The sequence below is a fragment of the Muntiacus reevesi genome, chromosome 7, assembly GCF_963930625.1.
Source record: "Muntiacus reevesi chromosome 7, mMunRee1.1, whole genome shotgun sequence".
Classification (NCBI taxonomy): Eukaryota; Metazoa; Chordata; class Mammalia; order Artiodactyla; family Cervidae; genus Muntiacus; species Muntiacus reevesi.
The window spans coordinates 52,076,564-52,097,107 of record NC_089255.1 but is presented as its reverse complement, the minus strand read 5'-3'; the positions used below and the strand labels follow the sequence as shown (position 1 = coordinate 52,097,107).

Genomic DNA, 20,544 nt, shown 5'->3' with positions numbered 1-20,544 from the left:
ATTTTAACCAGCAACCTAATTCTCTGTGTCTCTGAAAGGTTCTAATATTAAATTATAAAGCTCAATATCCATAATTTGCTACACCATAACAATCTAAAAACTATAAAATTATTTGAGAAATCAAACAGTGTAAATTCTTTATAGAATGCAACAATTTTCTAAAAATTGGTATATTTTTGCTTTTCTAAATGAAGCTAAAAATATGGAAAACATTATGACCAGAAACATGATTACCATTTGCTCGTATTTAATGGCATCCTTTTCAGCAATTTGAGCTGCTCTTTCTTTATTCATGTAAGCTGCTTTTAATTTCTTCTCCAATTCTCTGAGCTCAGCACTGTTTAAAAGAGACAGAAATTTAAATTTGAGGACCACAGATCTCTACTATTTTAAAAATAATATCCACAATTTAAAATAATTTTTTTCTAAATGTGTAAAAGATATTTACATTATTTTTTAGATATTTTGGAAAAAATACCCCTTTCTCCAGTCATCCCAAGAAAATCAGAATGCATGTGAAATGAGACATTATGATTAATTTTTCTAGACGAAACAACCTTTTTATTGTCAATAATCATCATTAAAAATCTTTTTGCTAGTGCCAGGCTCAGAAAAGGTGCTATATCAATATAGGTTAAAATTTCTGTGCAGTTACTAGTACTATTAGGCTAAAAGATAATGTCAGCAGAGAGGTTTAAACCTATACATGTTACTTCTTACATTTTGTAGCTTGGTTTTGCCATCTATAAAAGGGGTAGCTTTGGCAATTAAATGAGTTAATGTGTATAACAATAGACACCCTACATATGGCAACTCTTTTTTGATGATGATGAAGAGGGAGCAACATGGGCAACTTTACTTCACTTCTCTGAGCTTGCTTATTTATCTGTTAAAAAACAGGGACTGACTTCAGATACTCTCTGAATTACTTTTGAATCTATCACCCTCCTAAACATAGTGAAAACAATATGCCATATAAAAATTTTTATTTTAATATGCCAGTCATAATTCTGAATATGACAGAATATGAGAATTCTGAGTTGGAAGGACTGTGAGATGTCACCAAGATGCACGGGTTAACTCTTACTGGAACAAAGAGGCACTCACCTACCTATAAACTCAACTTACAGGTACTCGGTACCTACAAAGAAGCAGTCATAAAGGGTAAGGGAAGAGAGATACTCCTGCTATTAGGGTGTGGATCCTTCTTGCCCTTATTACTGTAGATGCAAATGTATATGATACAAGATTATCTTCTTTCATAAAAACAGTGTTATAAACGAGGTATAATTTTCCAGGTTAGCCTTAAATATTCTGTTCCACACTAAAGGGTTGAGATACATTTACAAAAATTTTTGTTAGAGTTGGACACTAATGATTATACACCAATATACACACAAACTCATCAATTTATAACACTGTCTCTACAAAAAAAAAAATGTGCATTAAATTGCAAACAACCAAGGAGGCAAAAGTCCTGTATTCAGAAAACTATAAAATACTGATAAAAGAAACCAAAGATGACACAAACAGATGGAGAAACATACCATGTTCTTGGATGGGAAGAATCAATATTGTGAAAATGACTATACTACCCAAAGCAATCTAAGATTCAATGCAACTCCTATCAAATTACCAATGGCATTTTTCACAGATTTAGAACAAAAATTTTACAATTTGTATGGAAACAAAGACCCCAAAGAGCCAAAGTAATCCTGAGAAAGAAAAACAGAGCTGGAGGAATCAGGCTCCCTGACTTCAGAATCACACTCCTTGACTTCAGACTATACTACAAAGCTACAGTAATCAAGACAGTATGGTACCAGCACAAAAAGAGAAATACAAGTCAATGGAACAGGATAGAAAGCCCAGATATAAACCCTCGCATCTATGGGCAACTAGTCAATGACAAAGGAGGCAAGGATATACAGTACAGAAAAAACAAGTCTCTTCAGTAAGTGGTGTTGGGCAAACGAAACAGCTACATGTGAAAGAATGAAATTAGAACACTCCCTAATACCATACACAAAAATAAATTAAAAATGGATCAAAGCTCTAAATGTAAGGTCAGTCACTATAAAACTCTTAGAGGAAAACATAGGCAGAACACTCTGACATAAATCACAGCAAGATTTTTTTTGACCCACTTCCTAGAGTAATGAAAATAAAAACAAAAATAAATGGAACCTAATCAAAGGGCTTCCCAGCTGGCGCTATTGGTAAAGAACCTGCCTAATGATGCAGGAGGCTGCATCATTCTTCTTGGGTTAGGAAGATCCCCTGGAGTAGGGAACAGTAACTCACACCAGTATTCTTGCCTGGAAAATTCCATGGACAGAGGATCCTGGCAGGCTAAAGTCAATGGGGTCACAAAGAGTTGGACACAACTGAGCACTGCAATTAAACTTAAAAGCTTTTCCACAGCAAAGGAAGCCATAAATAAGACAAAAAGACAACCCTCAGAATGGGAGAAAATATTTGCAAATGAAGCAACTGACAAGGAATTAATCTCTAAAATATACAAACAGCTCATGCAGCTGAATATCAAAAAAGCAACCCAATCAAAAAATAGGCCAAAGACCTAAATAGATATTTCTCCAAAGAAGACATAAAAATGGCCAACAAGCACATGAAAAGACGCTCAACACCACTAATTACTAGAGAAAAGGAAGTCAAAACTACAATGAGGTATCACCTCACACCAGTCAGAAAAGCCATCATCAAAAAATCTACAAACAAATGCTGGAGATGGTGTGAAGAAAAGGGAGCCATTTTACACTGTTGGTAGGAATATAAATTGATATAGCCACTATAGAAAACAGGTTCTTTAAAAAACTTAAAACAGACTTATCATATGACCCAGCATTCACACCCTGGGCATATATCTAAAGAAAACCGTAATTCAAAAAGATATATGCACCCCAATGCTCACTGCAATACTATTCACAAGTGCCAAGACATGGAAGCAAAATAAATGTCCATCAACAGAAAAATAGATAATGACGTGCTTTATACAAAGGAATATTACTCAGCCATAAAAAGGAATGAAATTGTGCCATTTGCAGAGATGTGGACAGACCTAGAGACTGTCATACAGAGTGAAGTCAGAAAGAGAAAAACAAATATCATACAATAGTGCCCATATGTGGAATCTGGAAAAATGATACAGATGAACTTATATGCAAAGCAGAAAAAGAGACAAAGACGCAGCAACAAGCATACAGATACCAAAGGAGGAAGGAGGGAAGAGGTGAACTGGGAGACTGGGATTGACATAAACATGGTTGCTGTGGTTGTTGTTTAGTCCAACTCGTTTGTAACCCCATGAACTCTAGCTCACCAGGCTGCTTTGTCCATGGAATTCTCCAAGCAACAATACTGGAATGGGTTGCCACTTTCTTCTCCATAGGACCTTCTCAACCCAGGGATCAAACCCACATCTCCTGCATTTCAGGCAGATTGTTTACCCACTCATTGGGGTTTTGCTTCTCTATTACTAATGGAACTGAGACCTTTTTATAAGTTTGACCTATTTATATAACTTCTTGGACATTCTTGATCAGTAAGTTTTTTTCATTTTTATACTGGTTTGTCTACTTCTTATTGTTGCATAAAAGTTCTTTATATATTGCGGATAAAAGTTTCTTGTTGGCTATATGCATTGTAAATATTTCCTTCCAGGTCTGTAGTTACTCTCAGACTGGTTTCTTCAGATAGAGAGAAGTATTCTAATCCACTAATCTTTTCTTCACTGTCAATGACTTCTGTGTCATGTTTTAGGAAATGCTGCCAACCCACAAACATATAGATTTTTTTTGTACTAGTTGCTCAAAGCTTTGCTACTTCACCATTAATTTTTAGCCTATAACCCTTCAGGAACTGATTTTTACATGTGCTGTGAGGTATAAATCAAGTTCACTTTCTTCCATATGCAAATCTAAGTGATTCAGTATCATTTTCTCAAGTGTCTATTTCTGAATGCTCTGCAGTAATTCTAAAACATACATGGAAATGCAAAGTAGGAATGGCTAAAACAATCTTTTGGAGGACTTCTTCAGGATGAATACTTTTTATAATGTCATAATATTTGAGACAGTGTGGTTTTAGCACAGAAGTGAACAAATGGATCAATGGAATAGAATAGACCAGTTCTTCTCTACTGGAAGTATTAAGTAAGCTCCAATGCCCTTAGGCATCTATTATATACAATGGATTAACTTAGCTCTTCTGGATCTGAAATAATATCAACTATATACTGTCTTTGAGAAAATTAAAAATACAATCACTCAACTTTCTGTGAGGCTTAATCCTCTTATGGAACTCCAGTTGAGGAAGGATGGGATAGAAAAACCCCAAAACAGATCACACACATATGCACACTTACTTTTTGACAAAACTGGCATTACAGAGCCATTTCCAATTTCACTAAGCCAGTCAGCTTAGTAAATGTGCTACTTAGTTATTTACTTAAATTTTCAAATTCACATAAAATTGTTCACAGTATCCTATGATCTACAGTGATCTCCCATTTGTACAATCTAAAGTTATCCATTATCCTATTATCCATTCCTAGAAGTGGCTATTTGTGCATTCTCTTTTACACTTTATTATTCCTGCCAGAGACTGCCAATTTTATTGGCCTTTTTAAAAGCACAATTTTTGGCTTTGTTGATTCTACTTTATGTTTACATTCTAAAATGCTCATTTCTGTTCTTATCTGTATCTACCACATTATTTTAAGTCACTCCAGATGGGAATTTTCTCTTTGTTTTCAAATAATTCCAGATGGAGTGTTCTTTCCTAATAGTTCTTTTAGATTATATGCTAGCCTCAAGGAAATAGCTTCAGCCACTTATGGGGATAAATTTGTTTTTTTTAAATCCTAGAATTTTTTATTGTGGTAAAATATACATTTAAAATATTTGCCATTTTAATCAGTTTTAAGTGTACAATTCAGTGGTGTTATTACTTCATAATGCTCAGCAACTATCAACACTATTTCCAAAAATTTTCTCCCAAAAAGAAGTGCTTTACCTATTTAAGCAATAACTCCCCAATCACCCCTTCCCCTCTTAGTTTACTTTTTGTTTCTATAAATCTGTTCCTAGATATTTCATGTAAGTGGAATTATATAGTCTTTGTCCTTTTGTTTCTGGCTTACTTCACTTCAGTTCAGTCACTCAGTCGTGTCAAGACTCTTTGCAACCCCACCAACTGTAGCACACCAGGCTTCCCTGTCCATCACCAACTCCCGGAGCTTGCTCAAACTCATTCCATCGAGTCAACGATGACATCCAACAATCTCATCCTCTGTCATCCCCTTCTCCTCCTGCCTTCAATCTTTCCCAGCATTAGGGCCTTTTCAATGAGTGAGTTCTTCACAGCAGGTGGCCACAGTATCGGAGCTTAGGCTTCAGCCATGAGTCCTTCCAATGAATATTCAGGACTTACTTCCTTTAGGATGGACTGGTTGGATCTCCTTACAGTCCAAGGGACTCTCAAGAGTCTTCTCCAACACCACAGTTCAAAAGCTTCAATTCTTCCGTGCTCAGCTTTCTTTATGGGACCTTTATGATCCAACTCTCACATCCATACATGAATACTGGAAAAACTACAGCTTTGACTAGACGGATCTTTGTCAGCAAAGTGATGTCACTGCTTTTTAATATGTTGTTTAGGTTTGTCATAGCTTTTCTTCCAAAGAGCAAGCATCTTTTAATTTCATAGCAGCAGTCACCATCTGCAGTGATTTTGGAGCCCCCAAAATAAAGTCTGTCACTATTCCCACTGTTTCCCCATCTATTTGCCATGAAGTGATGGGACCAGATGTCATGATCTTTGCTTTTTGAATGTTGAGTTTTAAGCCAGATTTTTCACTCTCCTCTTTCACTTTCATCAAGAGGCTCTTTAGTTCCTCTTCACTTTCTGCCATAAGGGTGGTGTCATCTGCATATTTAAGGTTATTGATATTTCTCCCAGCAGTCTTGATTCCAGCGTGGGCTTCATCCAGCCTGGCATTTCGCATGACGTACTCTGCACCTACTTTACTTAGGATAATGCTTTTCAAGGTTCAACCATACTGCAGCATGTATCAGAGAGCTTCATTCCCTTTTATAACTGAGCAATATTCTATTGCATGTATATACCACATTTCATTTATCTACTCATCATTTGATAGACACTTAGCTGGCTTCTACCTTTTGACTACTGTGAATAATGCCACACTGAATATCTGCATACAAGTATCTGAGTCCCTGTTTTTCCATTTTCTTGAGTGTATACCTAAGTGTGGAATTGCTGAATCATACGGTAATTCTATGTTTAACTTTTTGAGAAACTGCCAAACTATTTTCCACAGTGCACCATTTTACATTCTTAGCAACAGTATCTGAAGGTTCCAATTTGGCCACATCTTCACAGACACTTACCTTCCATTGCTTACTACAGTTATTCAACAGGTGTAAGATGGTATCTCTTTGTGGTTCTGATGTGCATTTGCCTAATAACTAATGTTGGGCTTCCCAGGGGGTGCTAAGGGTAAAGAACCTGCCTGCCAATGCAGGAGACACAAGAGATGTGGGTTTGATCCCTGGGTCGGTAAGATACCCAGATAAGGAAATGGAAACCTACTCCAGTAATTTTGCCTGGAGAATTCCAAGGACAGAGGAGCCTGGCGGCCTATAGTCCATAGAGTCACAAAGAGTCTGACATGACTGAGCACATAGACACAATAACTAATGGTGAGTGCTTTTTCATGTGCTACTGCCCACTGTAACTTCTCTAGAGAAATCTTAAAGTACTTGGCCCATTTTTAAATTGGGTTGTCTTCTGTCACTGAATTATAGAAATCCTTTATATACTCTGGAACTTAAATCCTAGCCAGAGATACAATTTACTTTTCTGGTCTGATATATGAATTAGGAGAAACATAGATGAGCACCTTCTGTCAGTCCTTCAGGTAGCTCCCAGGCAGGTTAGAATATACAGACACAATAATTTGTAATATCTGCTTTTCTTCTTCCAGAACCAGTACTCGCAGTATGGGCTGCTGCTGTCAAGACTGCCTCAGAGCAGGGAGGGGGTGGAGCAAGGACAAGTAAAAACATACAAACTTGTGCCACCATTGCTAAGTTTCTTTTTTCTTGTTTCAGCATTCACTTGGTTGCTATAAAACTTTGTTGTTCAGAGTTCTTACAAAGTTGCTTCTGACAGTTTCTGCTAGTTTGACTGGAAGGGCAGGAACTTGGAGCTGCTTCTACACTATTTCCTAGATGTCACTCCAATCTTACAACTGTTAATCTGTGGCACTTTCATGATCATTTAGTTAAAAACACTTTCTAATTTCAATCTTAATTACTTCTTTGCTCTGGGGTTATTTAAAAGCATATTTCAAAATATCTAAACATACAAAGATTGTCTAGTTTCTTTCTTTTTTTTTGGTTACTGTGTATCTAGTTTAACTCCACTGTGGTCAGAGAACATATGAAATAAATGTGTTGAAAATCTGTTGATCTGTTCTGACATAACACATGATCTTTGTTCATAAATGGTTCAAATATGTTTATTAAAACTACAAATATAGCCAGGTTTAAATTTACAGTCTTAGTATTTTCTTTCTATTTGTCCTACCTGTTTTGTGTCCTCTCTTCTTGCCTCTATGTTTGGAGTCCCCAAGACCATACCGCACCCCTGGTTTTGATCCCCCACTTGGAGGATTCATAGGACTCAGCATACAGTTATACTCATTGATATGATTTATTTTTATTATTTGGATATAATTTATATTAAGTATATGGATATGATTTATATTTATTTATATATATATTTATATTTATTATATATTATTATTTCACTGTGATAAATCATAGTGAAATACAGAGCAGAATCAGAATGGAGGAAAAGCATGTGGGCAAAGTCTGGAGGAAATAAGCTGCAAGTTTCCAAAAGTCCTCTCCCAGTGGAGTAACCCTGGACACACTTAATTTCCCGAGCAATGAGTTGTAGCAATATGTGAAAATTGCCTTCAAGAAATCCCACTAGAGACTCAGGGCCCACAGTTTTTATTAGGGGCTGGCCATGCATGTAACCTCTGCCAACTAAATACCAAATTCCTGACTACCAGAGGAAACAGGTTCAGCAGAAACTGCACTGTTTCTCCAAACAACTTAGGCACTCTTATCAAAGAGTGCTAGGAACCTTCTTGAAATCCAAATTTCCAGACACCAGCCAAGGACCAAACTTGCAAAAGCAGGACTTCCTAAAGATATTAGTCTCAAGTGTGCTAGGTTAACTCTTGCTTGCACAGGTTCATCAACTGCTTTTTAACATTTTCCCTCCATGAATTTGTTAATTATGTATTCTTTTCCAATTTTTATTACAGAGATATGTATGTTTAAAGTCTAATAAAATTTCTTCATTATTTTTTACTAAATAATAAAAGATTATTGACACTTTAACTCCATGTATGTACTCCCTACCTGACTTTTGTTATAGTTCATGTCACCCAGCTATATTGAATGGCTGAAGCACATGTCCCTGCTAGACAGGGCCTGACAAAATGTGGTCCACTGGAGAAGAGAATGCCAAATCACTTCAGTATTGTTACCTTGAGAACCCTATGAACAGTATGAAAAGACAAAACGACATGACACTGAAAGATGAGTCCCCCCCCAGATCAGTAGCAGTTCAATATACTACTGGGGAAGAGCAGAGAAAGAGCTCCAGAAGGAATGAAGAGGCTGAGCCAAAGTGGAAATTATGCCCAGTTGTGGTTGTATTTGGTAGTGAAAGTAAAATCCAATGCTGTAAAGAACGCTCACTACTCTGGTTTCCTTCCTCTCCCATGTCTTATTTTTATACCTTCTCCAGATAGTCTGCTCTGAGAGGGAGCATCTATCTGAATCAAGTAGTTTGCAACTGCTACAAAGCTCCTGCAATTAATTCTTATCAATGAATTAAAGCCATGAAACAACGGGACATTTATTTCATCTTCAGATAACATAAAAATATCATGATAACTAAATGATTGGAGAATTAGGATCAAAAAAGATAGCTTGAGACTAGAATACTATGAAGACACTGGCAGTCATTTTAAATCTTTTTTTTTTTTTTTAAAGAATAGTAACTCCTAAAGACTTCGATAGAAGTTGTGGACACAGAAAAATACACATGGGTTTATTTGCCAAATATACTTACATGTAATTTAAAGAAGCTCAAAAACCTCTGAAGCTTATCCATGGGTCATATCATATTCTATAGAAGCCTTGTTCAGTCAAGATAAAATGTAACAACCATCAAAGTAAATTCCAAATATATTCAACTATATAAGTACAGAATGGGCATTTAGTTAGCCTGAGTTCTAATTAACAGTGTGATAGGCTGCCACTGAAAGTGATCTGAGGCAACATTAAGGAACATATTCCAGAACAACGTGGTTAACAATCTCACTATTGGGGTACTGAACAACACCCTAGAGTATTACACATAATTGTGGGAACAGTATTTTGAGTGTGTGTGTTCAGTCGCATCTGACACTTTGTGACTCTATGGACTGTAGCCCAGCAGGCTTCTGTGTCCATGGGATTTTCAAGGCAAGAATACTGGAGTGGGTTGCCATTTCCTCCTTCAGTGGATCTTTCTGACCCAGGGATCGAATCTGTGTCTCCTGCATTGGCAGGTGGATTCTTTACTGCTGAGCTATCAGGAAAGCCCCCAGTATTTTGTTAACGAACACTACAAGTCTAAGTCACATCTACAGAAGAAATCAGGATGGGGAGCAGGCTTGAAGTCATGTTAAGGAACAAATGAAAGAATGAAGGATACTTAACTTATAGAAGGAAATGTTTAGCGAATTCATAAATATCTAAGTGAAAGTGAAGTGAAAGTGAAAGTCCCTCAGTAATGCCCGACTCTTGGCGACCCCATAGACTACACAGTTCATGGAATTTTCAAGGCCAGAATACTGGACTGGGAAGCTGGTCCCTTCTCCAGGAAATCTTTCCAACCCAGGGATCAAACCTAGGTCTCCTGCTTGGCAGCCAGATTCTTTACCACTGAGCCACCTGGGAATAGGAAAGGATGTCCTAAAGAAGAACTCTATTTCTGTTTCAGTCAGATAAGGGAACTAAGACAACTGCCTGGAAATTACAGAGAAATTAACTTTGAAACAACAGAGGAAAAAGGAGTATTCAAAAAGCTGAGTGAAAAGGAAAGTTTCTATTATAGTCACTAGACATGCTGAACCACAGATGATCAGCCATCTTCCAGAAATACTGTAGGAAATTTATGTAGGGGCATAAAATTAAATTAGGCGTCACCTAAGATTTATCTTAAGAGTCAGATTCATGAGTCTGTTTTTTTTTTAAAGAGGTCATTTAAAAAATAATCTTTAGAGAAAAGGGAATGGATATTAATTTTCACCTCAAATATTATCACTTTATATCTATGAATAGTACCTCTTTTCTCAAATGAATATATATATGTGTGTATACACACACACACACACACACACACACACACACACATATAGGATTTAAAGCAGTAAGTATTTCCACTCAAAATATTAACTGAGTACAATGACATAAAGAAAGAAATTTCACTCTCAGGTGATAAGCATTACATAAAACTTTAAAGATAAAGACTAAATAAATAAAGGTTTTGGAGTCAAGATACCTGTTTTCTCTTACTTGTTGCCTCAACTTTTCATCCTTTAGACTTTCACGTTTTAGTCTTGCCAGTTCCATAGCCAATTTTTCTTCTTGTTCAAGCTGGAGTTCCCTCAATCTTTTGTTTTCTTCTGCCTAAATAAAAAAACAAAACTTTAGTCATTTGTCCTCCAGAATCAGATATTTTTTCATAAAGTCTGAATTTGTTTTACAGCAGAAAACTACAAGTGAGCAGTCAACTATTCACATTTTATTTTAAAATGCAAAATATTTCCATAAATAATTTTTCTGAACATTTTTTCATGGAAAATTCCAAACATCAAACACAAAAAGAAGACTATTGAAACACACCCTCAGGAAGCCATCACTCATCTTCAACAATTATCAATATTTTCCCAGTCTTGTTTCCTTACTCTTCTACTCCACTCCTACTTTTTTCTGCATTTTTTTTAGCTAGAGTATTCAAAAACAAATTCTAGGCATATCATTACTTTGTAATTCAATATTGATCTCTGACAAGAATTTCTTCTTATATAAACATACCATTAACAAACTGAAATAAATTAACAATAATTCTTTAGAAAAGTCTAATAACTTGTCCATACTCAGGTTTCCCTGATTGTCTCAAGGATCCTTTTTCTATTTATTTTTTTGGTTTGTTCAAATCAAAATCCAAGCCAACCCATATACTGTATCTAGTTATTATTTATGTTAAGTCTGTTTCATTTTTTAAGTCTCCTCACACAGTTTCTCTCCCCTCCACCCTACTTCCCCTAGCTAGGCACTGACTTGTTGTAGAAATTAGGACATGTAGAAATGTGGAACAGAATGTCCCACATTCTGAATTTGACCAATTGCTTCCCCAAGATATCACTTACCTTGTTTCTTTTTCCTATTTCCTATAAAATGGTTGAAAAATTTAGAGACTTGATTAAATGCTATACTTAGGAAAGAATAAACACATAAAAGGGGTTTCCTGGTGGCTCAGTGGTAAAGAACCTGCCTACCAATGCAGGAAACTTGGGTTTGATACCTGGGTCAGGAAGATACCCTGGAGAGGGAAATGGCAACCTACTCCAGTATTCCTGCCTGGGAAATCCCATGGACAGAAGAGGCTGGCAGGCTATAGTCCATGGGGTTGTAAAAAAAAGTCAGACATAACTGAGCAACTGAGTATGGCATGACAAGCACATAAAAAGATGTTCAAAATCACTGAACATCAGGAAGTTCAAGTTAAAACAATAATGATATATCACTACATACATACTGGAATGGCTAAAATAAAAAGTAGTAACAAAACTAAATGCTGGTGAGAACCTACATAACTCACATATTGCTGGGTGATAATGTAAAATGGTACAGCCACTCTGAAAAATAGTTTTACAGTTTTTTATAAAGCTAACATGCAATTACAATTATTCTTAAGCATTTATCCCAGAGAAACGAGAACTTATGTTTATTGAAAAACCTATACCCAAAATGTTTACAGCAGATTTATTCAAAATAGCCAATTGAAAATACTCAGACATTCTTTAACAGGTGAATGGTCAAATAAACTGTGGTATATCCATACTATGGAACACTGCTCAGCAACCAAGAGGAATGAGCATTAATAGAAGCTACAATCTGGCTGAATCTCTAGATATTTTGCTGAGTGAAAAAAATCCAATCTCAAACGGTGGCATACTGTTTGATTGTATTTACATAATGTTCTTGGAACATGCTCTATTTTAAGACTGAAACATAATTCACATAGTATTCAATTTGTATTTCACAATTCAGCAGGTTTTTAGTGTATTCACAGCGGCGCGCATCCAAAACCACTGGCTGGTTTCAGAACTTTTTTTTTCATTTATTTTTATTAGTTGGAGGCTAATTACTTTACAATATTGTAGTGGTTTCTGTCATACATTGACATGAATCAGCCATGGATTTACATGTGTTCCCCATCCTGATCCCCCCTCCCTCCTCCCTCTCCATCCCATCCCTCTGGGTCTTCCCAGTGCACCAGCCCTGAGCACTTGCCTCATGCATCCAACCTGGGCTGGTGATCTGTTTCACCCTTGACAGTATACTTGTTTCAATGCTGTTCTCTCAGAACATCCCACCCTCACCTTCTCCCACGGAGTCCAAAAGTCTGTTCTGTACATCTGTGTCTCTTTTTCTGTTTTGCATATAGGGTTATTGTTACCATCTTTTTAAATTCCATATATATGTGTTAGTATACTGTATTGGTCTTTATCTTTCTGGCTTACTTCACTCTGTATAATGGGCTCCAGTTTCATCCATCTCATTAGAACTGATTCAAATGAATTCTTTTTAACAGCTGAGTAATATTCCATGGTGTATATATACCATAGCTTCCTTATCCATTCATCTGCTGATGGACATCTAGGTTGCTTCCATGTCCTGGCTATTATAAACAGTGCTGCGATGAACATAGGGGTGCACGTATCTCTTTCAGATCTGGTTTCCTCAGTGTGTATGCCCAGGAGTAGGACTGCTGGGTCAAATGGCAGTTCTCTTTCCAGTTTTTTAAGGAATCTCCACACAGAATTTTTTAAAGATAGACTATTATTTGAAGCAGTACTGAGTTCACAGCAGAATTGAGAACAGAGTTCTCATGTACACTCTTCCCACACACATGCAGAGCCCCCCTCACTATCAACATTCTACACCAGAGGGGAGATTTGCTACAACAATAAACCTACATTGAGACATCATCACCCACGGTTCAGTTTACCTTACAGTTCAGTTTGGATGTTATATAGTCTATGGGTTTGAACAAATGTATAATGATATGTATCTACCATTACAGTATCATACAGAATTTGACCACCCTTAAAATCCTCTATGCTCTGCTTATTCATCCCTCACTCCTCAAAACTCCTGGCAATCATTAATCTTTATAATCCTCATTGTTTTATCTTTTCCAGAATATTGTATCGTTGAAATCATATGCCTTTTCAGATTGGCTTCTTTCACTTAGTAATACACATTTAAGATTTTTCCAAGTCTTTCCATGACTTGATAGCTCATTTCTTTAGCACTGAATAATATTCTATTTTCTGGATTATTTCTTCATTCACCTACTGAAGGACATCTCGGTTGCTTACAAGTTTTGGCCAGTATAAACAAAGCTGCCGTAAACATCCACATGCAGGTTTTTGGGTAGATGTAGGCTTTCAACATTACAGAACATTTTCATCACCCCACAAAAGAAACTCCACAGCTGTTAGCAATCATCATTCCCTTTACCCCTCAACCATTAATCTATGTTCTAGCTGTGAGAATTTGCCTATTCTAGATATTTAAATGAAATCATGCAATATATGGGGCTTCTCTTGGGCTCAGCTGGTAAAGAATCTGCCTGCAGTGTGGGAGACCTGGGTCCAATCCCTGAGTTGGGAAGATCCCTTGGAAAAGGGAAAGGCTACCTACTCCAGTATTCTAGCCTGGAGAATTCCATGGACTGTATAGTCCATGGGGTCACAAAAAGTTGGACAGGACTGAGCCACTTTCAGTCACATGCATTACATGGCCTCTTTGCGGGGTTTTTTTTTTTGGTTTCTTTCATTTAGCATAATACTTTCAAGGTTCACCCATGCTGTAGTACATATCAGTAATGCATACCTTTTTATGGTTTTATACTACTGTGCTGTATAGATACAAGATATCTTGTTTATCCATTCACGAGCTGATGAGTATTTGGATTGTTTCCGCTTATCTGGCTATCATGAATAATGCTGCTATATGAACATCTGTGTAAAAGTTTTTGTGTGGACATATATTTTCAGTTATCTTGGTCATATGCTTAGGAGTGGAACTGCTATGTAATAGAGTAACTATGTTTATCTTTTTAAGTAACTACCAAACTGCTGTGCACAGTCACTATACCATTTTACATTTTCATCCAAAATGTACAAGAGCTCCAACCCTTTTTTTCTTCTCCCCCAAGTGTAGCAGTCCTCATGGATCATAAGTGGTATCTCACTGTGGTTTTCATTTGCATCTCCCTAATGATAATGATGCTGAGCACAGTTTTTTGGGTTTATTGTTTACTTATATACATTCTTTGCAGTAATGGCTATTGAAATTCCTTCCTCATTTTTTTTTTGTCTGTTTACTGATGAATTGTACATGGAACACTCTGTAAGTGACAAAATTATAGAAATAGAGAACATATTAGTGACTGATAGACTTAGGGATGAGGTAGGGCCAGACAAGAAAGATATGGGTATGCTTATAAAAGGACATAATATGGGATCCCTGTGATCATGGAATGCTTCTGGATCTTGGCTGTGGTGTTATAGATACAAAGCTACATTTTAGCCAACAACTCCTGAGTGGAGAACTGGCTCCGCAGCAGACAGCAGCGGTGGTGAGGCTGGGGTGCCCTCTGCTCCTGGGTATCCACCAACATTGGCTCCAGCCTTCCCCGGACCCACTTCCAAGCCACTACAGCAGGGCCTTTTCCTCGACTCCTGGCTGCACACTGACTGACACCCAACAGCCAGTGATGGTTTAAACGCTCAGTGAAGATTATCAGTGGGACAGCCAGGGCACCAGGCACTCATCCAGATACACTGAGCCGCCGAGGGGTATGTCCCTGTTAGTTAGGGCCTGACAAAATGTGCTCCATTGGACAAGGGAATGGCAAACCACTAGAGTATTCTTGTCTTGAGAACCCCATGAACAGCATGAAAAGGCAGAAAGATTAACACTGAAAGATGAACCTCCCAGGTCAACAGGTGTCCAATATACCACTGGGGAAGAGCAGACAAATAGCTACAGAAAGAGTGAAGGGGCTGAGTGGGAAACAACACCCAATTGTGGTTGTATCTGGTGATGAAAGTCAAGTCAGATGCTGTAAAGAACAATATTGCATAGAAGCCTAGAATGTTAGGTCCATGAATCAAGGTAAACTGGATGTGGTCAAACAGGAGATAGCAAGAGTGAACATTGACATCTCATAAATCAGTGAACTAAAATGAACAGGAGTGGGAGAATTTAATTCAGATGACTATTATATCTACTACTGTGGGCAAGACTCCCTTAGAAGGAATGGAGTAGCCCTCATAATCAACAAATGAGTCTGAAATGCAGCACTTGAGTACGATTTCAAAAATGACAGACTGATTCTCTGCTCGTTTTCAAGGTAAACCATTCAACATCACAGTAATTCAAGTCTATGCACCAACCACTAATACTGAAGAAGATGAAGTTGAATTGTCCTGAGAAGACCTACAAGACCTCCTAGAACTAACACCAAAAAAAGATGTCTTTTTCATCATAGGGGACTGGAATGCAAAAGTAAGAAGTCGAGAGATATCTGGACTAACAGGCAAGTTTGACCTTGGAGTACAAAATGAAGCAGGGCAAAGGCTAACCAAGTTTTACCAAAATAACTCACTGGTCACACTCTCTTCCAACAACACAAGAGACGACTCTACTAATGGACATCACCAGATGGTCAGTACCAAAATCAGACTGATTATATTCCTTGCAGTCAAAGATAGAGAAGCTCTCACAGTCAGCCAAACCAAGACCTGGAGCTGACTGTGGCTCAGATCATCTGCTCCTTTTTGCAAAATTCAGGCTCAAATTGAAGAAAGTAGGGAAAACCACTAGGTCATTCAGGTATGACCTAAATCCAATCCTTTATGCTTATACAGTGGAGGTGACAAATAGATTCAAGGGACTAGATCAGGTAGACAGCATGAAGAACTATGGATGGAGGTTCATTACACTGTACAGGTGGTGGGGTCCTATAAACTCTATAGGACTAAACCCACACACACAAAGTAAAACTTGGGAAATTGAACGAGACTGGGGTACAGCATCATTGCTGATATCTTGCTTGTCATACTGTATTATACTTTTGCAAGATGTAACACTAGGAGAAACTGGGTACAGGATACATATGATCTTTCTGTATTATTTCTTATAATTGCATAGGAATCTGTAATTATCTATAGGAATATATAAATCTATAATCTCAATAAAAATTTCAATGAACAAAAAGCAACAACAAACATTGGTGAGGACACAAAGCAAATGGAATTCTTATACATCACTTAAGGAAATACAAAGTAGAGCAGTAACTCTGGGAAACGATTTGGCAGTCTCTTAAAAAATGAAACTAACACATACCATTTGATCCAACCATCCTACTCTCAGGTACCTATCCAAGAGAAATGAAAATTTATGTTCAGTTTTATTCATATTAGCCCACCGCTGGAAACAACTCAAACAACTTTAACCTGTGAATGGACAAACTGTGGTACATCCATATAATACAATACTGTTATAGGGTTACAGGGGTCAGTTGCTCAGTCATTTCCAATTCTTCGCAACCCCATGGACTGTAGCCCACCAGGCTCCTCTGTCCATTGGGTTTTCCAGATAGGAATACTGGAGTGGGTTGCTACTTCCTACTCCAGAGGATCTCCCTGATCCAGGGATCGAACCCACATCTCTTGCATCTCCTGCACCAGCAGGTGAATTCTTTACCACCGTGCCACTTGGGAAGCCAGAACACTACTATACCATTCACCAATTAAAATGAGTAATTCATGAAACAACACAAAATCTTAAATTTGTTTGGCTAAGGGAAAGAAGTCAGACCCAAAAAGTGACATATTACATAACTGCATTTATATGTTACTATGGAAAAGATAAATCTACTGGACAAAAAAGAAATCAATGGTTTCTAGGGATTGGGGGTGGGTAGGTGTGAGTGTTTGACTACAAAGGGGAAGCATGAAGGAAAGGAATGCTCTGTATGACATTGTAATGGTGGAACCAGTAATTATCCATTTGCCAAAATCCACAGAACTGCAAATCTATAGAACTGTACAGAATGAATTTTATAATGTGCAAATTTAAAAAGAAATCAACTAGCACATCCATACCATATACTACTACTTAATAATAAGGAGTACACTACTGACACATCCAACAACTTAAACAAATCTCAGAGAGCAGAAGACGGCGGCAGGAGGACTAAGACAGGGAGATCGCCAGCCTCCCCACAGATACATCAAAAACTCATCAAGATCGGGAACAACTCCTACAAAACAACATCTTGGCAACAGCAGAAGACCCCAGGCCTCCAGGGGGAGGGGGGCAAGCTAACTTACCTGGAATGAGGTAGGACAGAGAACAAAGACATAAAAACGGAAGAGATGGAGAACTTCAAGATGGAAGCTTATGTCCCTAGGAAGGGAGGGAGTCGTGAAGGAGGAAGTTTCCGTGCACTGTGAAGCTCCCTCACAGGCAGGACCAAGGGGGAACTGCAGAATCTTGGAGAGCTCGGCAAAGTGGGGGACCTAGAGGGCAGAATTTGGAGAAGCTGCATTTCCCAGCCCATAAGCAGCTCACAGACCCTGGCCTCGACCAAACGACAGGCTCAGGGAGCCAAGAAGTTCACAGAAGCCCCGCAGCACAGAACGTGGGTCCAAGGTGCCAAGAGAAGAGCACACAAACCTCGAGGTGCAGAGGGTTGGTCCGGGGTGCCAACAGAAGCGCACACAAACCTCTGCAGCACCGCTGGCAGGCCCAGGGAGCCGAGAGAAAGGTACACAAGTACCGAGGTGCAGAGGGCGGGCTCAGGGTGTGGAAAGAAACCCACACAAGTCTCTGCGATGCAGAGCGCAGGTTTCGGGAGCTGAGAAAAGCACCATGCAAGCCCCCGCCTAGCAAGCATCACCCTGCAGTGCAGGGCGGGACAGGGTACAGAAGCTTCAGCAAAAGTTCAAGGGACAAGTAAGGGACTGGCAGCAGTGAGGATATGCTGAGAGGGCCACTTCGACATGGCTACAGAGACAGACGTGTCTAACACTGCCAAAGCCAGGAGGACTGTCCAAAGTCATACTGAATTCACAGACACCCCAAAACCTACTACTAGACACCCTGCTGCCCTTCAGAGAGATGAGATCCAGCTCCATCAACCATAACACAGGAACAAGCCCCCCTAACCAGGAAACCACCACAGGACACCAATTCAACCCCATCCACAGGGGCACACTCCACAACTAAGAACAACTATGAACTTGAGAATTTTTTTTCTTTTTTCTTTTTTTGTCCTTTAAGTCACATTGTTTATTTCTCCTACATATTTCTATTTTCATGTTAGCCTCTTGCGGTGCTGTGGAGTTTTTTTCTTGTTAAAAATTTTTTTTCTTTAAGATTTTTTCCTTCTTTTGTGATTTTTTTTTACTTTGTCTTAGTTCTGTTTTTCTTATTGTTCTTTACCTGCTGTAGCTATTCCTGAATATATACAAATTTTTTCCACATACATCTATGTATCTTTGCTTTTCTGTTTTTTAACTTCCTCTTCCACCCATTACTTTTCTGTTTCTCCTCTTTTTTTCCTTCACTCTTTCTTTTTTCACAATGTAAGTTAAATTGTTGTATTCTCTTTGCTACATTCCCCAGTTGGCACTCTGCTCAGGCTCCAGTTTTCTGGATTGAGTGTTAATGAGCTCTACTTTTAATTGGCTGATATCACTTTTCGTTTCCTTTGCTCACGAAGTCAATCTCCTGTACTCGCTTTTCTTTAGAATACTTTGGCTATTTATCTCTGTGTGTGTAAGAGTGTAAATGTTCCATTATTTTTGTAATTACGTGTCTGATGTTGTACTGACCATCTATCTTTCATTTCATGTCATGTTTTGCTTTCTGTGTTGGTTTTGTGTTTGCTTTAACCCCTTTTAATACTATGACAAACAATTTAGGGAGCCCTTGTCCCCTGACCAGAGATCACACCTGAACCACTGAGGTGAGAGCACTGGGTCCAAGATTCCAGACTGTCAGCGAACTCCTAACCCCAGGGGTATTAATTACTGAGAACTTTGACACCTGTACAAAGTCTGGTATCACGCAGCTGTTGACCGCATCCACCGCAGGACACTTTACCCAAACAACAAGCAAGACAAAAACACAACAACAATCACCAGCATACAGGAGCCCCACAGACACTCCAAAGGATACCTCACACAGCCCTGCCCGTCTGAAGGAAAAACACTCACCTCCTCCCATTAGAACACAGGTACAAATCACCTCTAAAAAGAAGTCCACACAAACCACTGAACCAACCTTTCCCTCCAAGGGCAAAAACCAAAGGAAGAAGGAATACAACCCTAAAGGTTGGGGAAAGGAGACCTCAAAGTGAGTAAGTTATAAAGTAAACAAATAAATAAAAAGAGAAATATAGCACAAATGAAGGAACAAGGTAGAAACTCACAAGACCAAATAAACGAAGAGGTAATAAACAAACTACCTGAAAAAGAACTCAGAATAATGATAGTAAAGATATTCCAAGCTTTGAAAGTAGAATGGAGAAAATAAAAGAAACAATCAACACAATAAATACAATTACCAAGTACACAGAAGAAATAAAGAATAAGTAAACAGAGATGAATAGCACATTATTGAAATTAAAAATACCCTAAAAGGAATCAACAGTACAATAATTGAGGCAGAAGAACAGGTAAGTGAGCTGTAAAAGAGAATGGTGGAAATACTGCTGAAGAATAGAATAAAGGAAAAAGAACAAAAAGAAATTGAGGATAGACTCAAGAGACCTTTGGGACAATATTAAATGCATCAACATGTGAGTTATAGGGGTCCCAGAAGAAGAGAAAGAGAAAGGAACTGAGAAAATTTTTTAAGAGATTATAGCTGAAAACTTCCCCAATATGGGAAAGGAAATAGTTAATCAAGTCCAAAATGTGCAGTCCTTTACAGAATAAACCTAAGGAGAGACATACTGAGACACAAACTAATCAAGCTAACAAGAGATTAAACACAAAGAAAGAACATTAAAAGCAGCAAAGGAAAGCAACAAGTAACATACAATGGAAAACCCATACAATTA

General features: G+C 38.0%; 1 protein-coding gene across 2 annotated transcripts in view; it reads right to left on the bottom strand.

The window, feature by feature from the left end:
* The window catches only part of MNS1 (meiosis specific nuclear structural 1), a 64,205-nt gene that overhangs the window by 32,624 nt on the left and 11,037 nt on the right, over window positions 1-20,544 (bottom strand). For both annotated transcript variants that reach the window (XM_065941916.1, XM_065941917.1), the window contains exons 3-4: window positions 10,672-10,799; window positions 235-337 (exon numbers count right to left, since the gene is read on the bottom strand). In XM_065941916.1, coding sequence (XP_065797988.1) covers window positions 235-337; window positions 10,672-10,799 — 231 coding nt within the window. The remainder of the gene's footprint in view (window positions 1-234; window positions 338-10,671; window positions 10,800-20,544) is intronic.